The sequence below is a fragment of the Equus asinus genome, chromosome 1 (genome assembly GCF_041296235.1).
Source record: "Equus asinus isolate D_3611 breed Donkey chromosome 1, EquAss-T2T_v2, whole genome shotgun sequence".
NCBI classification, from domain to species: Eukaryota; Metazoa; Chordata; class Mammalia; order Perissodactyla; family Equidae; genus Equus; species Equus asinus.
The window spans coordinates 118,771,626-118,793,579 of NC_091790.1; the positions used below are offsets into that span (position 1 = coordinate 118,771,626).

The 21,954-nt window shown below is 37.9% G+C and overlaps 1 protein-coding gene across 11 annotated transcripts in view; it reads left to right on the forward strand.

The window, feature by feature from the left end:
• Positions 1–21,954, forward strand: part of ADGRG6 (adhesion G protein-coupled receptor G6) — a 133,779-nt gene that overhangs the window by 76,240 nt on the left and 35,585 nt on the right. For 6 of the 11 annotated variants that reach the window (XM_070506355.1, XM_070506367.1, XM_070506344.1 and 3 more), the window contains exons 6-13: positions 7,611–7,696; positions 10,767–10,819; positions 11,803–11,865; positions 15,138–15,280; positions 17,684–17,795; positions 18,882–18,946; positions 19,536–19,746; positions 20,984–21,155. In XM_070506355.1, the coding sequence (XP_070362456.1) occupies positions 7,611–7,696; positions 10,767–10,819; positions 11,803–11,865; positions 15,138–15,280; positions 17,684–17,795; positions 18,882–18,946; positions 19,536–19,746; positions 20,984–21,155 (905 nt within the window). Of the gene's footprint in view, positions 1–1,309; positions 1,394–7,610; positions 7,697–10,766; positions 10,820–11,802; positions 11,866–15,137; positions 15,281–17,683; positions 17,796–18,881; positions 18,947–19,535; positions 19,747–20,983; positions 21,156–21,954 lie in introns of all 11 variants that reach the window. The other 5 variants (XM_070506340.1, XM_070506363.1, XM_014854869.3 and 2 more) reach the window with 1 other exon arrangement.

The window sequence follows — 21,954 nt, forward strand, 5'->3', positions numbered from 1 at the left end:
ACCTTAAATGTGCTCGGAACTCTTACATTAGTTCCAGTGGGCGACGTCATCTCACACAAAGTCGAGTATATAATCAAGTCCTGAATATCTCAAGTGATTCATTGAATACTGTACTGAAAGTGAAAAACAGAATGGTTGTGTGAGTACTCATCCAAAAAACTCTGGCGACACAGTACAGTGTAGCGTCTCAGTTCTCTCCCCTCCCGATCGCACGGCTGACGGGAGCTGAGCGTGCTGCTGCTGCCCAGCGTCGTGAGGGAGTATCGTGCTGCGTATCAGCAGCCCAGGAAAAGATCAAAATTCAAAATTTGAAGTACAGTTTCCACTGACTGCATATTGCGTTTGCAGCATCGTAAAGTCAAAAACTCCTAAGTCGAGCCATCCTATGTTGGGAACCGTCTCTATTTTCTAAAAATACTTAGTAATTCTCTGCATAATCACTGAAATGTTTTAAATTTAGATAATTAAAAAAATTGAGATGCCTAACAAATGGTCATTGTACATATGAAAGTACATCTAATACAAATGTCCTCCTAAGGTAAACTAAAGGAAAATTATGTGTATAGTTATTTTACTGCTTATATAGTTCCTCCAGAATTTCTTAGAAAGGTATTATCAAAGCATTTTATAAGGGTTTAGTCTTTGAGAGTTTCGTAGTATCTGAAGCATAGTTATGACATGATGCCTTGAAAATGTCTCCACCGTAAGGCTTGCCCTTATGAAATTGGTTTTATCCATAAGTATTTAGTAAAGTTGTTGGGATCTAGAAATGATTGATTTAGTCTATACATTTTATTCTCTTTTGTTTTTCTTTATATTTGTCTTTTCAAGGAAAAATTCCTTTTCCCCTGAGATTTCATCTCTCTAGTCTCAGTGTATCAGGAAGACCGCCTTAGTTTAGATAATTTTCAAGCTGATAGGTGCTGTAGAGATTGAACTTCTCTAAGCTTTTCTTTTTGCAAACTTAGGAAACTGAGCACTAGAAGGGTCTAGTAATCCACTGTGTGGTCATCGGCCTGTTAATGGCACACCCAGGTCTAGAATCTAAACGTTCGTTCTCCAGTCCCTTTGCGCCAGCTCCACACTTTTGTGCAATATGGTACCAAAGGTCATGGGAACTGATTCTTAATGTGCCATAGAAAGCATTACTTCATTTTATGCATTATAACCTTAGAGTCTTGTGTTTAGTGGCAAGAAATGGTTTCCATTTCTCCTCTGTATATTTTTATGCATTAATTATAGATTGCTCATCCATATTAACTGTCATATGCTCCTTGCAAAATTACATCTTTCTCATCTTTATTACCAGCTACTGTAAACTCTCCTTGTACTACACCACCCACTGTCACCACTAACATGCCTGTTACTAATAGAATCGGTAAACAAAGCAATGGTAAGAAATCGTTACCTTTTATATTCGTACTATGTCTAACGTGATAAAAAATTGTATTCTAAGGGTGGGAATACCTAATGTTCCAATAAAATTTCTCTTATTAGAATCGTTTGGTACATTTGGACATTTGCAAGACTAGTAAAATAAGTAAATATCACTTGAGTTCCCCATTCTAAAGACCAGTGGAATGAGTCCCTTTCCAGGACTCTTCTGCACTTTTAGCTAAAATTTCTTTCAATAGAAGCTTTATGAGAAAGGCATTTAATTAAAAGGAATTAATTTGCGTTATACTAGAGATCTGAGAAAAAAATTATTCATGGTATTTTGTCAGATTATTCTCTTCAGGAAAGTAGGTTTTAAAGGCTCTGTAATTTCAAAAAACTGAATAATTTTAGTAATTTAATTTCTCACTAACGCCAAGTTTATGTTCAAACATTTGTGACATTTAAATCAATTTATATGGTAATACTTTGCCCTCTGTTTTTATTTGTTGAAGAATAATGGTAAGAATGTGATTGTGTATCTGCTTAATCATAAATCAATTTCTAACCAACAAAAATTCAAGTAATTGCCAGTACTTCTTGCATTTTTTCTCTATGTGTGGTTTTCTGTTTATATTATTTGTAATTTGCAAATATAGCTGTTATATAAGATAAGAAATAGACAGAGGCATTGCCAGGTGAATTGAGTTATTATTGAATCTGCTACCTATATGGACCACGTACCAAAGCCTTTAGGTAATTCAGAGTAAGTGATTTCAGTTTCTTCTAAAAAGGAGAAATCCCCATCAGGTGACCACACCATTGCCTCCAATTTGAGATATTAGAAACAAAATAATTTTCTCAACCCCAATCATTTAACTTGTGAAGCCAAGACATCTGTAATATATCACCAGGGACCAAAACCTAGAGAAAAGAAACCCACATAGTTCATTTTTTCTTTTGGCTTTGAGGGTTACATCAACTTCCTCTGTCAGGACATTTAAATTGGAAGTATGGAATATTTTACATGAAATGCAGATATAAATTTCATTAGGGTTATAAAGACATCAATTCAGGGAAGTGTTTATGGTTATTCTGGTTATTCTACACCAAGGAGATTTATGATGGAGCAAAAATTCCAGCACCCCCAAGAAAGCAACAGCAGCTAAAGTTTCCAGTGCATATTTCACATGGACTTCAGCCAGTAGATGGGAATATTATAATTCTAACTAAGTATTTTGCTCTTTGTATGAACATACAAAGAGCCTCTGTGGCATTCTCCCCCCAGGACCGGCACATCCTCTGCTGCCCAAGAACGTTTATGTGATGCTTCAGAGAGCTTGACTTGTGGAGTGGAGCTGTATTCACTCAGTCATGTCGTTTCTGACATTCTCGAAGAGAGCCTTGTTTAGTCCGTCTCTCTCTGCGTCATGACCTTCACTGGAGTTTCAACAAAGCCAGCAAATGTTAGAATCAGTTAAAACGGGTTGATTTGACCAACACTAAAGGAAAAGAAATCTAATTCAGATGATTCTTGGTGAAAGTGTAAAAATATTCAAAAGTCATCATGTGGCAGAAATAGTCTCAAAATTGTGCACTCAGATTTGTATACTATCTGAAAAATTTTTCCCACATCCTTGAGCCACCTATTTATTTAATAGTTTTTTCCTAAAATGACACTTCTTTTACATAAACATTTGTATTTATAGGGTAAAATTGATATCACTATTGAAAAATGAAACCAGTACTACTTGTTTTAAAATAGAAGTGAAAATAAACATAATGAAAACAATGTCATTGAATTCTCCCTGTATCCTTTTGCTTTCTCACGCCTCAGCACTGGAAGCCTTCATTGTCTTTTTAAAAACGGAGAGTAACAAAGTGTCAGAGACAGGCTATAATCTGTTTAAGATTTTCCCTATGATACGGTCAAATTTGCAATAATGGCAAAGGGAACTGCTTGTTTGCCCTGTGAATGAATGAGACGTCGTGTCGTGCCCCGGACTGCATAAGATCGTTCACATACTGTCAACAGTTTCAGATACGGTTTGCTGCTTCCTTGGGAAACTGATAGTCAGCATCCTCAGCCTCCTCATCTGGTGTGTTAGAGAATCCCATTTTATTCAGTGGGGGAAAGACAGGACGGCTATCAAATCTGTTATCCCCTTATCCAGGCCTTCAAACTCGGCACTGGCAGCATTTTACTGAGCCCATCAGTAATGATGTGCCAGAGGGGGGAGAGGGGAAGAATGGAGGCTGACAGGCAGGCATAGCTCTTCAATATATCAATAAAACTTGTTTTCCTAGCTTTTGTGAAATGGTCCTCTATCTCTGGGTAAAGTTGTTTTTTGCTATTTTCCAAAGGACTTTTATCAGACTGACACCTCAGATTAGATACTAAGAATATCTTGTCTTTTAAGCTACTTTTGACAAACAGATATTTCAGGATATAATGAATAATCTAGGTATTTCCACAACTAACCTCTGTGCCTTTTCCATTACATTCCCAAGAAAAGCTCTTGGACTAATTGTTATTTCCATTCTAAATCATGTCTTCCATCTTGAAACATCACTGAATGTTACTGAATATTAAACTTCTGTGAGGTCAGCACAGGCAACCCAAGTAAGGAACTAACTGTTAGCCCTTATTATTGTTCTAAAAACCTAGTTTACAAGGACAAATTGCGACTCTGCTGCTAGTTTCTCACATGCATTTAGCTACTCAAATAAAAACCTCACTCTTGGGGTATTTGTGTGGTTCCAACAATCAATCTAGCTTTATATGCCAGGCATCTTAAAGAAATTGTGTGTGTAAGATGAGCAGGACTTGGGGCTGGCCCAGTTGCGCAGTGGTTAAGTTCGCACGTTCTGCTTCGGCGGCCCAGGGTTCGCCAGTTGGGATCCCGGGTGCGGACATGGCACCACTTGGCACGCCATGCTGTGGTAGGCGTCCCACATATAAAGTAGAGGAAGATGGGCATGGATGTTAGCTCAGGGCCAGTCTTCCTCAGCAAAGAAGAGGAGGATTGGCAGCAGTTAGCTGAGGGTCATCTTCCTCAAAAAAAGAAAAAAATAATAAAGATGAGCAGGACTTCAGTCACATTACAAGTGCCACTGTCGTATTATAATTGTCTCATCACCAGTTCAAAGAAATAATCTTGAATCTAAAATAACATTTGGTGTATATTTTAATATCTATCTTTTCAAATATACATTTTAAAGTCCACCTTTTCAAACCTATATTTCATACCCTTGAATATAGTGTTATTTCTGTAGCTTCCAAGAAATTCTGAAAAGAGTGTTCAGAAGATGAAAAGAGGAAAGATTAATTGGAGAAAAACCTACACAGAGGAATACTGTTTTGATCCCACGTCTGTAATGGCAAGCAATAATTTCTACTTTGAAGTTCTGGATGGCTAGAAGAATTATCTCATTGGAAAATGGATATATTTTTACGTCCTTTTTTTCCCAAGTAATATCTGCCATGAATTCTTTTGGCTTGGATGCCATTTTTAGAACAATACATACATCTTTTGAAGTTTCTGGAACATGTGAAGATTTGTGAATAGCTTTTCTATTGAGACACCGTGGGAGTTGTTACATCTATAGGAGAGATGACCTGACTGCCAGGAGGACATGGAAAAGCCTGCATCAGTCTCTGAATTGCACATCCTCTGCAAGGGCAACGCTTAAGCCAGTTATTTTGCTATAGTCCAAAGCCTTCTCGCCAGTGCTTCAGAACATTTTATCTTGCTTTGATAGTTCACTCTTGGACATTTCTCATGATTACCTTTGACTAGCTTATTCAAAAATTTTAAATAAATATAACAAGTAGATCCCGCTGGTAGTTTTTGGCTAATATGTTAATGCCTCAGTCCGAGGCTGCTGAAGAGAGACTACTTGACAGAGATCCATAGCCCGAGAGCATCCATAACTCGAGGTGCTAGGTCATTTGACTTATTCACATGTTTCATTTGCTATAAGCAATGTGACTCTAGAGAAAGCACTATATTATAACTTGATTTAGGCTGTCTCAGTTATTGGATGTCTTCGCAGTTATAAAAAACAGTGAATTAAAAAAGTGAGGCAGGGAATGTTTAAAACACAAAGAAAAATATCTTAAATGTTTGGATGCTTCCATAAAATTTCAGAAATGTCAGTGATTAAAAATACACATTTTTAGTGCTTTGCATTATTTTCCTGAGAGGGAAAGAATATTGCTTTTCCAACAATCACATGCTTTAGCTCTCCATCTAGTGGTAGTTTTTCAGTTGCTCTGCTGGCACCAGTGAACATGCACAGTGTTCCTAGGATGCCGAAATAGATGGAGAAGCTTGGAGCCCTGCCACTGGCATTTCCTCTCCATCATTCAGAATGTCCATGATCTGATGAGATCTACAGTGCAAAAAGGGTTTTATTTAATCTGAATTATCGTTTGTTTTAAATAGACTCTTCTAAATATGTTTTTATTCAGAATATTTTTAAAGGAATATAAAATTAGGATCATTAAAATACCTGCAGAGTTTTAGAAGCTGCAATAACCCAATATGCATAAATTAAACTCACTGTCTATGGACTTGTACCGATTTCACACATTTGTATTCCTACACCCAGGAGTGGTGATCTTTCTCAGCGTGAGACTCAGACCCCTACACTGGAAAACCATTGCTGCGGTGGTGGGATCGCCATTTGCACTTGGTAGATGTGAGGGATTCCCAAAGGCGTACTTTTATACTTTTTTCTACTGCCTCCCCCAAGCTTCATGAAATCCGTTCCTAGCGTTATTTTAAATTATAGGTTTCTACATTTTCTGTGCATATTCCACTCAAGACTTACCAAACCCTAAGCGCAAAGAAAGGTGACTGACAACAATGGAGATTCAAAAATTTCTTTCTGTCTATAACCTGCCATATTCTGTTTATTTATTTATTTTGAGGAAGATTAGCCCTGAGCTAACATCTGCTGCCAATCCTCCTCTTTTTGCTGAGCAAGACTGGCCCTGAGCTAACATCCGTGCCCATCTTCCTCAACTTTATATGTGGGACACCTGCCACAGCATGGCTTGCCAAGCAGTGCCGTATCCGCACCTGGGATCTGAACTGGCAAACCCCAGGCCTCCAAATCAGAACGTGCAAACTTAACCGCTGAGCCACCGGGCAGGCACTCCCGCGATATTTTAGAAGGGTCCTTTTCTCATTAGCTACCTTTAGTAAGGTGCCCTGGTTGGTGAGTTTGATATTCATTAAAAATACATAGAGAGAGGCCGGCCCAGTGGCGCAGTGGTTAAGTGTGCATGTTCTGCTTCGGCGGCCTGGGGTTCGCCAGTTCAGATCCTTGGTGCGGACATGGCACCCCTTGGCAAAAGCCATGCTGTGGTTGGCATCCCACATATAAGGTGGAGGAAGATGGGCACAGATGTTAGCTCAGGGCAAGGCTTCCTCAGCAAAAAAGAGGATGACAGGCAGTAGTTAGCTCAGGGCTAATCTTCCTCAAAAAAAAAAAAAAATAGAGAGGGATATATGAAAATCTATCTATCCATATATTATATATATCAGATTACTTTAAAGATTGCCTTCAAAAGGAAAAAGCAAAGGCTTGTTCTGACATAAAATTTTCTTTTTAAAGCAAGTTAGTACAATGAAAATTTTATCTGCAAAACGTCTTTTTTTCCCCCTCTACTTTGGTACAAATGACTACGTTTATGGAATTTTGATGAAAAATCTGATGAAATACAAGCCAATAACTTAGTAGAAGTGAGTGCTTTCTTGGAGATGGGAGAGAGAGATGGGGCAGTAAATCCATGTCTGCCTGTTCGTTTTCAGATTAACTCCTGCCCATCATCTCACTCAAGTTTTAAGATCCCAAACTCTTTATTGTTCTTTATAATGTACAAAAAAAGATAATCTTCTTACAAGAAATCAAACTGTACATCAAAAAATCACCACTTTACTGACAGTAGATATCAGAAATCTATAGAATTAAAAAATACGAAGAAACGTGTGCAGGTGATAATTTAGGAGCAATGAATTATCTATAAGAGTAAACTAATTGATAGCTTTTTGTAAGAAAATCCAAAGGTCAATGAGCTTAAAGTAAAAATATCTCAGAAATTTTCTGTATCAGCATAGAAGTTGTTTCTTTTAAATTGTATGAAATTTTGTGATCATAAATTTAAATGGAGAATTATATGACTGTAAAATATAATTAATGGACTAAATCCTATTTCCAATGGACAGATGGAATTGCCTATAGAATTTCCATAGTGATTCAAAACGTACTTCGTCACCCAGAGGTCAAAGTACAGAGCAAGGTGGCAGAATGGGTAAGTGAACTTGTAAAATTTCTTTTTTGATTTTAAACCTTTAACCTCTGGAAATCTGGAAAAGACTCGACTGTCTGGGTAACTGAATCCACGGGTCAAACTGAAACATAGATACTGTTAATTATAAATGTGTGAACAGATACCGTCGTGTGCTGCATAGCAGCGTTTCTGTCAACAGCAGACTGCGTGTGCGATGGTCCCATGAGATTAGTACCGTGGAGCCTCAGTGTGTAGTGGGCTGCACTGTCTGGGTTTGTGTCGGTACACTCTATGGTGTTCGCACAATGACGAACGAAATCACCTAACAACGCATTTCTCAGAATGTGTCCCTGTTGTTAAGTGACACATGACTGGACGTAAGTGAGGTGTTGCCCTTGTGCACAGAAAGAGAGGTGCATTTGAAAGGAGGGCAAGAAACTGAGCCTCACAGACTATTAATGTCTAAATAAGAAAAGTGCCACCCAAGTGGGAATGTGTTTTGGTAGGTATCTTTATTTACTATTATATCCTTATATTTTCAGCACTATTTTTAAAAATACATTTTTTAAATTTAATTGTTTGAGTACTTGATTCAAAAACCAAAAGTGTAAAAAGATGTATCATGAAAATCTTCCACTCGTCCTTGTACCTCATCTGCCCCGAGACCAACCCATCTGCTTAGAAATCACTGTTAGTTTTTCTTGGGGTTTTCTAGAATTTCTTTGTGGACATAAAAGAAAATAACACTATAGATTCTTATTTGTTCTCCTTTTTACACTAAAAGTAGCATATTTTACACCCCATTCTTTTTGTTATTGCCAGATTTGCGGCATTCACACAGAGACCTTCCTTAATCCTTTTTTGTTTAAACACTGCATAGTATTCTATTACAAGGCTGTCTAGTCATTTTTTTAACAAGTCTTCTGTTGAGGGATATTTAGGTTATCACCTATTTACGCAGTATTCTATTGATGAAAATTTTGATAATTTCCAATTAAAAAAGAAAACTTTACCATTTTTTCTTCTTTTCTTTACATATATAACCTGTGGATTTTTTTTTTGCTTTCTTCTTCATGACAATCTCAAAAATTTAATTTTCCGCAGGTTTCTATCTTTTCTATTATTTTGTTTCTCTTTGTACACTACAGTATATTGTGGGACTTTGTACTCCTTTTTATATATACTACTGCTATAGTGCAAGCAATTTTTTGTAAATAAAGTCACTTGGGTCTACATTGCGGAGTAAGGAGAGTGGGTTTGTCACGTGGCAGCTGACTAATAAACATGTTCTTGGTGGCAGACGAAAGTTAAACTGCGTTGAGAGGTGGTGGTGACGATACTTCATATATGTATATAATATGTTTGAAGAATGATAGGGCAACAGTGTTATTTTTAAAGGCAACGTCATTTAAAACAAGTTGACCACAGGAAACAATAGTATATAATTAACAACTCTATTACAAAATTGGAGGGAAAAGTGAAATTCTCTAATAGAAGTCAAAGAAAATGCTGCTTTTGACTTTCTGGAATGACACGTGAACATTAGCAACTAATTCAAACACTAGCAGATGTGTTTAATTTCTAAATGCAGAGCAGGCTTTACAGAAGGAGTGTATTCTTACATCTCATTTTCTTTCCAGCATTGTTCTCTTTGTTTTTTTCAACTCAGAAGAATATTTTAAAAAGACAGATTCTTTATTTTCATTCTCAAATAAACCACTTTTAATGTTATGAATCTTGAAAAATGGAGCATCTGTGCTTTAGACAAGCATAATTTTTCATTTATATTTATTTTCATGCATGGTTTTCAACATAGCTTCATTCTCATCTGAAACTAAACTTTACTGGACACTTTAAGATGCAAGATACCCAAAGCAGATACTTGATAAGAGAGAAAATATAAGCAATCTCCCTCATTCATCTTATTACTATTTACAATTTAAAAATAATAACACTTTTTGCCAGAATTTCCTAGAATTTGCATTCAATTTTAGGAATGCTTCCAAGGAAGACTAAATGCGTATATGAAACAAGGCCTGAAAACCCTTTGAAATTACATATAAATAAGAAAATTTTGTATCAGTAAGAAATCCTGTTTTGTGAATTGGATGGTGCATCGTGGAAGGTTTTATTTATATTGAGAGGAATCCACTGCTTCATTAAAAAGTCTGGTGCTGAGGGGCGAGCCCTGGGGCCTAGTAGTTAAGTGCACTCCACTTCAGTGGCCCAGGTTTGGTTCCCAGGCACGGACCTACACCACTCATCAGTGGCCATGCTGTGGCAGTGACCCACATACAAAATAGAGGGAGGACTGGCACAGATGTTAGCTCAGGGTGAATCTTCCTCACCAAAAAAAAAAGGAAAATTGGCAATAGATGTTAACTCGGGGTGGATCTTCCTGACCAAAAAAAAAAAATAGTGTGATGCCAAGACCCATAACAAATGTTAAATAACCACATAATAATTAACATAGTTTCCAATAGTGTTGAACTTATTTTTTGGGTTTTTTTAAAAGGTTTATATTGTTAATTTACAATTTTTCCTACTACTAATATTCTTATGAGACGATAATTACTAGAAAAACATGTTCTTGCACCTCTTTGTGTGTTGAATGAAGAATATGGAAGGCGTTCAGGGTGCTAATCTTCCCTGTGTACCCTCTTACAGCTAAGTTTTCAGTGTTATGGCTAACTGGGAGGCCCGTTATACTAGGAGCTAGAGAGGAAAGTATAGTATTTCCAGACAGGCAGACATGGGTTCCATTCTGGCATCTATTACTTCTTGGTTGGGTGACCTTGGGCAAGTTGTTTCATCTGTGTGAAGCTCAGTTTCTTCACATATAAGACGGCGGGGGCAGATAATACCTACCTCATTAGTTTTTGTGAGATTGAAAGAAATAACATTTGTGGAGTTCTTGGCATGCAGTGACCCAGTAGCTGTTATCTTTACCTTTCCTTTGCTCCTCTGGCTCTCCAGGGTTTTCCCAGGGTCTTATTCCAATAACAACTTATCTTTTGGGAGGGAAGAAACTTGATTCAGATTTTTAAAAAAATATATTAACAAGACTCACCCTTTTCCATTGTTTTTTCAGCTCAATTCAACCTTCCAAAATTGGAACTACACTGTTTATGTGGTTAATATCAGGTAAGTCACAGAATGAATTATTTGAGAAGTAAAAAGTAGTGTCTAATTTAATACTACTCTCTCTCTCTCTGGTTATACCTACATATACATACACACAAGTACACACATACACATGTGCACCATATTTTTAATCTTTCTGAAACAACTCTATATTATGTCATTTCTTTGCACAAAAAGCTTCAATGCAGCAGCAGTGGTTTAAAAAATTTTTGATTGTGGATACCAGTCAATTTTTTAAAATTTAGCATGTACTTCCAAAATATGTTTGTTATTTTGTGTGTGTTACTTAACCAGTATAAGTTATGATGTATCACAAATTTCAAGAGGATAATTAAAAATAAATAAAAGTTCTCTTAGTTTCTTCACACCCCCCAGTGAATCATCTAGGGCACCCCGTGGGCTGCATGCTCCCCAGTTTGGAGACCATTTTTCTACAAGACGAGCCATCTACAGTCTGATGGCAACCTAGCTTTTCAAAATTATCACTCACTATTCTTCTATTTAAATACTCCACTAAATCCCTAGCAAATAATGTCTTCTATATATCCTCCTCTGCACCTTGTTTTCACAGTTTTATACTTAAATTTTCTAAAGTGTATTTCATGAACGCTAAACATATATCCTTTGAATCCAAGAGATGTAATAACTTAACACAGAAAGGGGGATCAAGTGGTCCGACGAGTCAGGAAGTACGTTGTTAAAGAAACTGTAGTAAATGTCTATGCCTCAGAGCCTCTCAGACTCTTTAGTGCGTTGACATGCGTAGTGAACCTGGAACGCAGAGCGAGGCGCCCAGCTGCGGGGCTTGTTTGACTGTTGAGCATTTGGTCGCAGGCGCAGGAAGGAACTAGATCCTCAGAACACTCATTTGGAAGTGCTGGCTTAAAATGTCCATTCTGCCTCTTTCTGTCACCTCCTCAAATTTTGTTGTTGATGATGCAACAGATGCGGTTGATAATGAATCTATGTATTTGTATTTATAGTTTTCACCTGAGCACGGGAGAGGACAAGATTAAAGTCAAGAGAAGCCTTGTGATTGATCAAAGGTAATGCTGACAAAGTCTTACAGACAGGGGAGCACCCTTTCTCAGGCTCTCTGTTTTGACTATCTGGTAGAGAAATGAAATAATGAGATAGGAGAGAAACGTTTTAGTCAGGTAGCACATTGAAATTATTTCTTTAGCACTAGTGCACACTATTTTTTTCCTTGTGGTTAAAACTGTAATGTAGCAGACGGGTAGAAATGTACATCTGATGAAAAATAATTCAGAAGTAGAACATTTAAAATGGATGAGTTATTGTTTTTAGTATTTCGAGTTTATGAAAATCCATTACCTATTATTTGAAATATCAAAAAGACCTTCAAAGAAAAAGTTAAAAAGCTGTAGCTTTGTTTTAAGTAAGGTACTTATGTACTATGGTATTTAATAATATGGGTAATAGGTGCCAAAATATTTTCAGCATTCAAAGCCATCAGCTAATTTTCTGAAGTCTCCATTTTAAAATTTATATCAAGATCATGACTTAAGCAGGCAGATACTTTAATGGATATGTGCACCATATATAATGAGTTGGCATATAAAGGCCAGCTGTTCAGAGTGCTGTATAATGAAAAACAACCTAAACTCCTAAATGAAATAAATTTACTTGTGTTCCAGTAGTGTATTGCATTTCCTTAGAATGAAAAATAAGATTAGTGGAAAAGCAAAAGTTCGTATAAGTCTTGCTCATTTTCAATTGACTGAATCGATGTGAATTTACAACCATAATGATGGACTGTACTTCTTTTCAGGTGATATATTTGTACTAGAAGATAGAAATAAAATTTCATGTAAGAGTTGACCAGAGAGTTTTCTTCTTACTTTTTCCTTTTGCTGTTCAACATTAGCAAAATAAATGTTTTTAAAGTTATATTTGAAACTTATCATTTCTGTGTATATTCAACATACTGGATTGCGCTATCTGATCAGGGAAAGTTGTTTTTATTTTCTGACCTTGTTCCTTTTCCTTTGTGATCTGAAGTATTTTAATACTGTTTTCTTGATGGTGACAGGACTTTTCTCCTCTATTCAGCCAAATGATTTCTTCTCCAGCCCTTCCTGCTGGATTACATTAAGCTTTGAGTAAAGGGTCCACAGCAGCCTGGGTGCCTTTGCTGGACACTGGTTAGCAATTGGGTCATTTCTAGTTTGGGATATCACCCATGGCAGACCCTGTTCAGAAGGTCAGCGTCGTCCTTTTCAGTTTATGTGCTGAATTCTTTTACTACATGACAGTACTAAAATCAGCTGTCATTAGTGTATGTCAGGACCTCAGAAACTCCTGCTTGAAGGATGTTTAAATTCAATGCCATCTCAGTTTCCTCTCGGTCAAACCAATGGGTGACTTCACAGAAAATTCTGCAGAGAGTGAACTAAGACAGTGTGTATGGGAAAACCACACATTTAGTTTTTCTTTGGTATGAACTCTGGGCATTGTTTTAAAATTTATTCTCATAGTCTTTCCCCCTCACTTTTTGCTGCTCTCTACTGCTTTCATTGCTCAATAACAAACCTTTAGTAAGTCTCACAGTTTTTCTCAAAACCACAATCTACTACTTTTCTAAGAGTGTGTAAAATACTTTGTTCCAAACTTTTCCTTTCAATTTGATCATAACATGGACCACAGCTTCAGATAATGCTATCATACTCTATCACCTAGACAGACAGGAAACCAAAGCCACAGAGACTGGTTTATTCAAATAAAGAATGATTGACGGCAACAACAGAGAGACCTTGACTTTGTAGAAGCGTAAGATAGTTTCAGTTTTCAGGATGGGAGAGGAAAACAATACGGATAAGGCCTGTGAAAGTGTGTGGTCATTCTTGAATTGCTGAATTTGGGTATTCAATGTCATCCACAATACATTGTGCTAATTATGTTCTCAGTGTTCAGGAGAAGTGAAAGGTCACTTTCCCACCTGTAAGTTCTCAGGAACTGGAGGAGCAAAGCTTATCTTTCAACAATAATTTAATCAGGATACTTTTTCATAGGCTGTGTTAAAAAGTATTAAGATACCACAGGTCACCATTATACTCACATCTGTGTTTGTCTCATCCTGAAATATGGCTTATGTATGAACATGTGTGAATCAGTAGGTCATTTAGAGATAAGTAGCTTTTCAGAATGAATTATGACAACATCAGAGCCCTCTATCCTTGAGATTAGCACAGGTATTAGGGAAAAAGTAGAGCTGTTCTTTAATTTCACCTAACCTTGAGTAGCAAATATTTCACTTCTTTTTTTTTTTTACCACCACAAATATATTAATCATCTGACTATTTCATTTTTATTGATATCCACAGGGTTTCATAAATAAAATACGCCTTGCCTGTCTACTGAGTACTTTGTAGTGATTTCAGAAACAATGCTACTGCTTTGACTTTGTCATGTGGACAGAAACTGATATTGATAATATAATGCTTTATCTTATGTCATATTGTTCGTTTCTCCTCAGAATATGAAGAAGATGAAAGTTTTGTTGCAAACCCAGAGCTTTCACATACGAAGGAAAAATTTTCCCCTCTACCTGACAAAACGATGTCATTTAATTTTACTTCAATGTTGAAGTGATGGCTTTGATTTGTGCTGTTGACTCTAGCTGTGATTACAGTGGAACTGAAAATTATGTCACTTCAAAGTGTAGAGCCGAGAGTTTCGGTGGTGCCTGTAGGAAACTTCCGTGCTTCTCATAGAGATGTTTTCTTTGTGAAAACATTCAAGGTCAGATAGTCTGTAAACTGCTTCGACAATATGCTGGCCAATCACCGAGTATATTTTGAGTACTTATTTTGTAACTTTTCATCATACAAAGTACTCGCAAATGCTTCATGGTGATGGAAAACCATTTGTCACAATTCTGGAGAAATTGTAAGATATTTGTTAACAGTAACACTCAATTTCAGAGGTCAGATGATCAGTTTAGTTGAAATTTAATTTTTCTAAGAAACTTTATGTTGGCTATAAAGAAACAATATATAATTAACCACAAGTATGGCCCTTTCTTGCATGTATGCTATAAAATATTAGTTAAAACATTTCTGAAAGAAATGAGGTGATATGATAGAAGTATTCTTGCAATATCCTATAAAATCTACTCATACTGAAGTATAATTTATGCAGCAGCAGACGTCTGTGAGTGCCTTGGCCTGTTTCTTCAGTCTCAACACTTTATCTTCATCCCTCTTACTACCATATCCAAATGTTCTGTTTTTCCACCAAAAAAAAAGCCAACCAGTCAACAACCCCAACCACAATTCTATTTAAAATGTTTTCCTAGGTTCGTGATTTGGGCACTTCTAATTTACAATGCAACCAACAACCCCAGTTTAGAAGGAGAAGTCATTCAGCAGAAGCTCTTAAAAAACAACGAGTCCCTGGACGAGGGGTTGAGGCTGTACACGGTGAATGTGAGGCAGCTGGGTGAGCACCCTGAATTTTTTTATAATGTGTATTTTACACGGCTACATATTCAGGTTTAATGGAAACAACAACGAAAATATTCTTCCTATGTATGTTGTTTGCTTATTTTTCCTGAGCGTGAAGTTCATCATATTGGTGACATTGCAACAAATGGGTGACATGATTACCATGAAGGATGTTGGCTCAAGACCTGTGAATCTAAAGGAATGAAAAAGGCAGATGAGAGTTTATACTCTATTTTAGGGACATATCATGAAAATATCAAGAATATGGGCAAAATGCCAGGATAACCTTGACCAGAATTGACTTCAACTTTAGAAACAGAGAATTTATATGTGCTTATGGGAACTCTAATGGGGTAAAAGTGTATAAAAGAGTATAAAAGGCAATTTGTTATTGTAAGACATTCCTTTCTCTTATGTTCACTGTCTCTGTTAATCATACCACTGTCTTCACAGGCACAGGCCAGAAATCTGGGAGCCATTCGCGACCTAGATTCAGTTCTTGCCCAGACAGCATTGACGTCCTCAGCTTCCACCACCGATGTGGTCTTGCTATCCCTTCCTCAGACACATGGGTTCCCCTCTGCCTCCTTGCTGTGCCTGCCCACACCGCTCTGCTCTCCTCTCACCATCCACCTGCTTGTCACCTGCGTGGTTTTAAACACAGCCCACAGTCACCTCCTCTAGGAAGCCTTTCCTGATAGCATCATGTATAAATAGTTATCACCACCTGTGAGCCTCCACTCCTTGCTCTCCAGATGCCTGGAGCACCATACACGTTGGAAGAACGTTGTCTCTGACTGGACGTATTTGCGTTCTTATATATATTTTCTTTAAACAGGATTTCCTCTGGCTTGAGAACACATCTTATTTCTCTTTCCCATCCTCACGTCCCACTTCCTCCAGCACCCAGCACGTTCCCCGGCACTTACGTACTCGAGTAAATAAATGGATGAGGCTTCACGGGAATATTTTAGAAAAGTAGATGATCAAAAATATGGACAACAAAAAGGAAAGTTATTGTTCTAAGGTTGTTATATGATTACAGTTATATTGTGATTAGGTACATTAGTAGAGATCAAAAGAGAAGAGAACTTTGACACTTTTCCTTAGACGCACGCAGGAGGGTGAAGTGGGGAAAGTGGGTGATTTCAGCTGAGGCCAGAGTCACAGTGTGATCAGGAAGCAGGCGTCTTCGCTGCCGTGAGGAGCCACCCATCTCTGATGTGTCACCATACACAGTTATGGAGAACTCAGAGAGGTGGATGGATGCAAATCACCATCATCACCATCCTCAGCAGTTTCTGAGTCTCTGTGGGAAACGCTCGCTTATTAACAAACAGGGCTCCTTGGGATGGGAGAGTGCAGATGCTACCCTTTCAGACTTAGGAGTCTCCATAAAGAAGCACCCTGAGGAGTGCTAGTTTATACCTGGGGAGCCCTGTGAGGACCAGCCACCTCTGTGCTCAGAGGCTGAGGAATCCCAGAACAGCGCTCTCTGCGTCCTTCGACATGAAATTTATACCACTTAATTTAAATTCTGAGCTTTATTGTTTTTCTGCAAGTGGACGTGTGAAGAAAAGTTTCTACAAATTGAAAAAAAAAAAAGACCAAACCCTGACAATTTTAAGGCTCAGAATATTGATGGGAGAGTTATTTAAATGCTCAATTGGGGACTACAATGCTGGTTCCCAGTAGTCTGGTAAACCTTGCTGTTTTTCAGTACTGAAATACAAGATTTTGTTGTTATTGATGATATATTGCTTGTATTTTGTTATTTTTGCAAATGTGAAATCTGAGTCCTTTGTGTCAAGATGCCTGCCCCGAGAGTGTGGACACACCAGGTGGGATGATTTGTGGCTGAAGGTGTGTGTGTGAGGCAGTGGTGCTGGCCCACAGGTGTCTTCCTGCCGTTCTCCCAGCAAACCACAGCAGCTGGAAAATTTTCCATAAAATGTGCTCACAACTCAATGACGACACTATTGGTGCATCATTTTATAGACTTTCCTCTTTGAAAAAAGATCAAATTCTATTTTGAGTTTTTCAGGACTGTTTTCATTTTATGTTAGTGTTTAAATTTTGAATAAACCTTTCTTTTACTAATTTTATCTGCTAACGATTTATATTAGAATGATAGTGTGTTTCATGTTTATAATCGCATAAGTGTGTGTTTTTATTTGATGGTTTTGTAAGATGTAATAATTTTTGTGCCTGAAATGTATTGGATGTTTATTTTTCCTAATTTCTAAATTTTTACAAATTCCGAACATAAAAAGCCAGTATTTTGGTAGTACATGAATTAAATACCAAATTACCAACATTGTCATTTTGCTTTCATCTTGCACGTCTCATTTGAAAAATTAGATGACTATTTCTCATGTTGGTTCTTGTTTTCACATAGGTATATGTGCTGGTGAGGAGAACCCCAAAGGCTATCAGTGGCCGACCATCTCCCCTTCGGAATACAAGCATCCCTGTCTAGAGAAGCAGGGGTTTTATGCCTCACGGACATGGTAACACTTTGATTGACTCTTGCCAGGAAATCTCCACGGTGTCTGCCTTCCCAGGGTTACGCATGCCTCGCAGTAGTTCCAGTGCATTGCGTGTGGATTGGGAAGAAGGGTGGGAATCTTGGTGTATGTCTAAATCATACACTCCAGGGAGGGTAGAGAGGAGGCAGGGGGATTCCCAAGAAAAACCTTTTCACTTCAAGCAACATGCTCATTTAGCCTTCTCCAAAGAAAGAGAGAAATTTGGAAACCAGAGCGGGGCTCTCAAGCAAAGTACCTTGTAATTGGATAAACTGAGCCAGCTCACAGCCTTGGAACAGGCATCTGAAATTCCAAGACTTCTGAACAGTTTGGACTGGTTGTTGCTGTTGGAGGGGGCAGAGGTGGAAAGAGAATAAAGACGGGATCCAGGTTAAGGCAGCAGCTAGTGGAGCCTCTCCGAGTATAGAGTTTCCCTGAATGCTTCACAGAAACCTCAGAGACAGGGAGATGACAGAGGATTCACCCAGTAGCAAGTCCAATCCAGTCCTTCACCCTCCACCCTGCCCCCAGTTCCAGTTTTCTGGTGGGGGAATTCAGAAACAAAAACTGCCCAAGTAGAAACATTTTGAGCTTCCTGCTGTGTTTGGCAGGTCGCAGGGCGGAAAGCAGGGCATGTTAGAGACTTGCTGACTTGGGTTGAAATGTGGCTTCTACTTCTCCCTGGCTGTGAGACCTGGGGAAATTCCTTGACTTATCGGAGTCTGTTTCCTTATCTATAAAATGTGGATTATAATCTGCTTTATAGAGTTATATGAAGTCAAAATCAGATTTTATCTAGAAAGTTCTTAAAGCAGTACTTGACTCGTGTGACCTGATGTACCCTTGTTAGGATACAGGCTCTTGCTAGTGTTTTGTTTCCGTGATGCATGCACCTGATTTTTTTCCAATAAGAATTTCTTAACATGAGTTTTATTTCCATGTCTTACAGTTTTATTGTCAAATGAAGCTTACCTAGATATCGAAGCAAATTCTAAAAGTTATTTTTAATTAGTTTTGTAAGTTGTAATGTCATTTATGCCAAATATTTGAAATATCTTTGTTTCACAGTCATCCTGCCCCTAACAGCACCTCTTCAGCCTACTGGGGGACCCCTGACCTCTCCAATTGTTCAAGTAAGTGAGCGGTTTTTTCTTCAGTTCTCAAAGACAAATGCAATGACCTCATGCTGCATGATTTTCATCTCTGCAGACCTGTTCTTCTGCTATAAGATACTATTGTATTATTAAAAGCTGGCAAATAGTTGTTTCATGTAAGGGAGAAAATGCTCTTTTTCCTCATTCTGTTTTTCTGTTCTGTTCATTCTGAAAAAGATTAAAAAGACTAAGAAGATTTCAGAGAAGACAAAAATAATATATAAGTTGATATCTGTATAAATGTTTTATAGTTTCATATTATTTTTGAACAGCAAATATACACTTATCGATTCTGGGGGCATTTCTCTTAGAACTATATGTGAATATTCGCCCCTCCAAGTTATTTACCTAAGTTGCGCAATTTATATCTTACTAAAGAGAGGTTAGTCTCTGTGAGTAAAGAAATATTATTGCCCTGGGAAGACTGTGATAAGGGGGTACACACAGGAAACCCAGTTTGTTGCTTCAAGCATGAAGTGAAATATCACACTATGTTTTAGATTCCTAGAAATGCCCAAAATACATAGGTAAAACTTTGTATGTTGTTTCTTCTGCCTTTTTTTTTTAGAGGAGGCAAATGAAGTTGCCAATCAGATTTTAAATTTAACTGGTGATGGGCAGACCTTAAACTCAGCCAATATCACCAGCATTGTGGAACAGGTCAGGAGGATTGTAAATAAAGAAGAAAACATTGATATAACGCTTGGCTCGACTTTAATGAATATATTTTCTAATATCTTAACCAGTCCAGACAGTGACTTGCTCGAGTCTTCTTCTGAGTAAGTATTTGTTTTCTTCTAGAGAGTAAAATTTATTGGATTCATGTGTTGTTATGTAATTTCTCACATATCTGAATGCTTGGTGCCCAGCTTTCATAATTTAAACCTCTAGAAGATACATTGATATTTCCCAAGATCGTTCACAAAACAAACTTCAAAGTTCTCTATTTTTTTTTTCTGCTTTATCTCCTCAACCCCCCCCTGTACATAGTTGTATATCTTAGTTGCAGGTCCTTCTAGTTGTGGGATGTGGGACGCCACTTCAACATGGCCTGACAAGCGGTGCCATGTCCGCGCCCAGGATCCGAACCCTGGGCCGCCGCAGCGGAGTGCGCGAACTTAACCACTCGGCCACGGAGCGAGCCCCTCTATTTTTTTTTTGAGAAATAAAATAAACAAATTGATTAACATTTTCCATCTGATTAGATCTATAAATAGTCCCAGAAAAACATAATCCATATTTCATTTTTTCATCTAAAAATGTTAACTGGGGTTAATTCAAAAGATAAACTATTATATATATTAGTTTATGACACTTCTTTTTGCTTGCAAAGGAGACACTTAGGAAACATTTAACTCACATCTTTTAGGCATGACTTGGTCTCTATAAGTCACTATCCTGTGGACCGTAGCACAGAACTGCCACAGCTCTGTGACTTCTGGAATAAAATTCTTGGGGCAGGTGAGATGTACCTATTTATACACAATTCACTTGGTACCCAATTATTTCATTTAATGTGTGAATATTCAGATATTTAATTCTCTCTTTGTATTTCCTTTCTTTCAACCAAATTTCTTCAATGGAACTTTTATTTTTGTTAATATGTATTCTCTAACTTACCTTATCTACATAATTGTAAACTTGTTTTTACAGTGTCTTACAGTTCAAAAAATACTTTTGTTACATTATTTCCTTTGATTTTCACTCATTTATGAAGTAGGAGGGGTATTTTTCATGTGAGGAAAAGAAGGCTAAGATAAGTGAAAACAATATTTGTTTAGGATGTTTATTGATTTTCTTTTTAAGGAAAATATATATTTCTCTTGAGAGTATATTCATTGCTATGATTTTGTGTTTTAACTGATATTGTGGTTTGGGGTAATTTTGTGGGTATTCTTGTTAAGATCAGAAAATTTAAAGACAATTTTATTTGGTTTGTATTTCACCCTGCAGCAAATCATGTATCTGCAGTGCCTAAAACGTGTTACTTAACAGTGGTATTTGTCATTTATTTAGAGCTTTAAAAACAATTGATGAATTGGCCTTCAAGATAGACCTAAGCAGCACATCACATGTGAATATCACAACGCGGAATTTGGCTCTTGGAGTGTCATCCCTGTCCCCAGGGACCAATGAAATTTCGAATTTTAGCATTGGTCTTCCAAGCAATAATGAATCCTATTTCCAGGTAACAAGCCAGTGGTTCCTTTCATTGTAATTAACTAGACAAATAAAAACTTTCTGATCACCTGCTAGTTGCTCCTTCAAGGAGGTCTTGGTCTGACGGGTGGCAGGCAGGTCGGCCGTTGGCTAAGGTTAGCAGTAGCAATGGCATAAGGCATATGGGCGTGCACAAGAGGTGTGCTCTCAGAACCTGGGTGATGGCTGGCTCAGCCTACCTTCCACAAGAGGTGATGGTGGAGCTGAGTGCCCAGGCGTGAGTCGGGGCCTCCCTGTTGAGAGTGGGGGTGGGGATCAGCTCAGTCAGAAAAAAGAGCTTTATTAGGGGCCCAAAGTGGGAAGAAACATGGTGGATGCTCTTTGCCAGATTCTCAACCTGTGCATTCTAATCACCTTGAGGACTCGTCAAGCAGATTGCTGGGTCCCATCCCCAGAGATTCTGATTTAGTAGGTCCTGGGTAGATCCTCAGAATTTGTACTTTTAACAAGTTCCCAGGTATTGCAGATATTGCTGGTCTGAGGATCATACTTTGAGAACCAATGACATGGAAGACTGGGAATGGCAGGGTTGGGGAGGCTGGACAAGAAAGCTGGGGCCGGATTGATGGAGAGCCTCTCTGGCCTGTTCAAGTGACACTTCAGCAAGTAGTTTTCAGGTTCCTGCTGTGTGTTAGACAGTGTTAGCCATGCAGGTAGGTGAAAGGATTCAGCATTGTTCTTGACACGGAGAACACACATGCAGCATGTAATACTTCTTAACTAGGGCACAAACCAAGATGAAATATAAAAAAATCTGGCTATAAGGA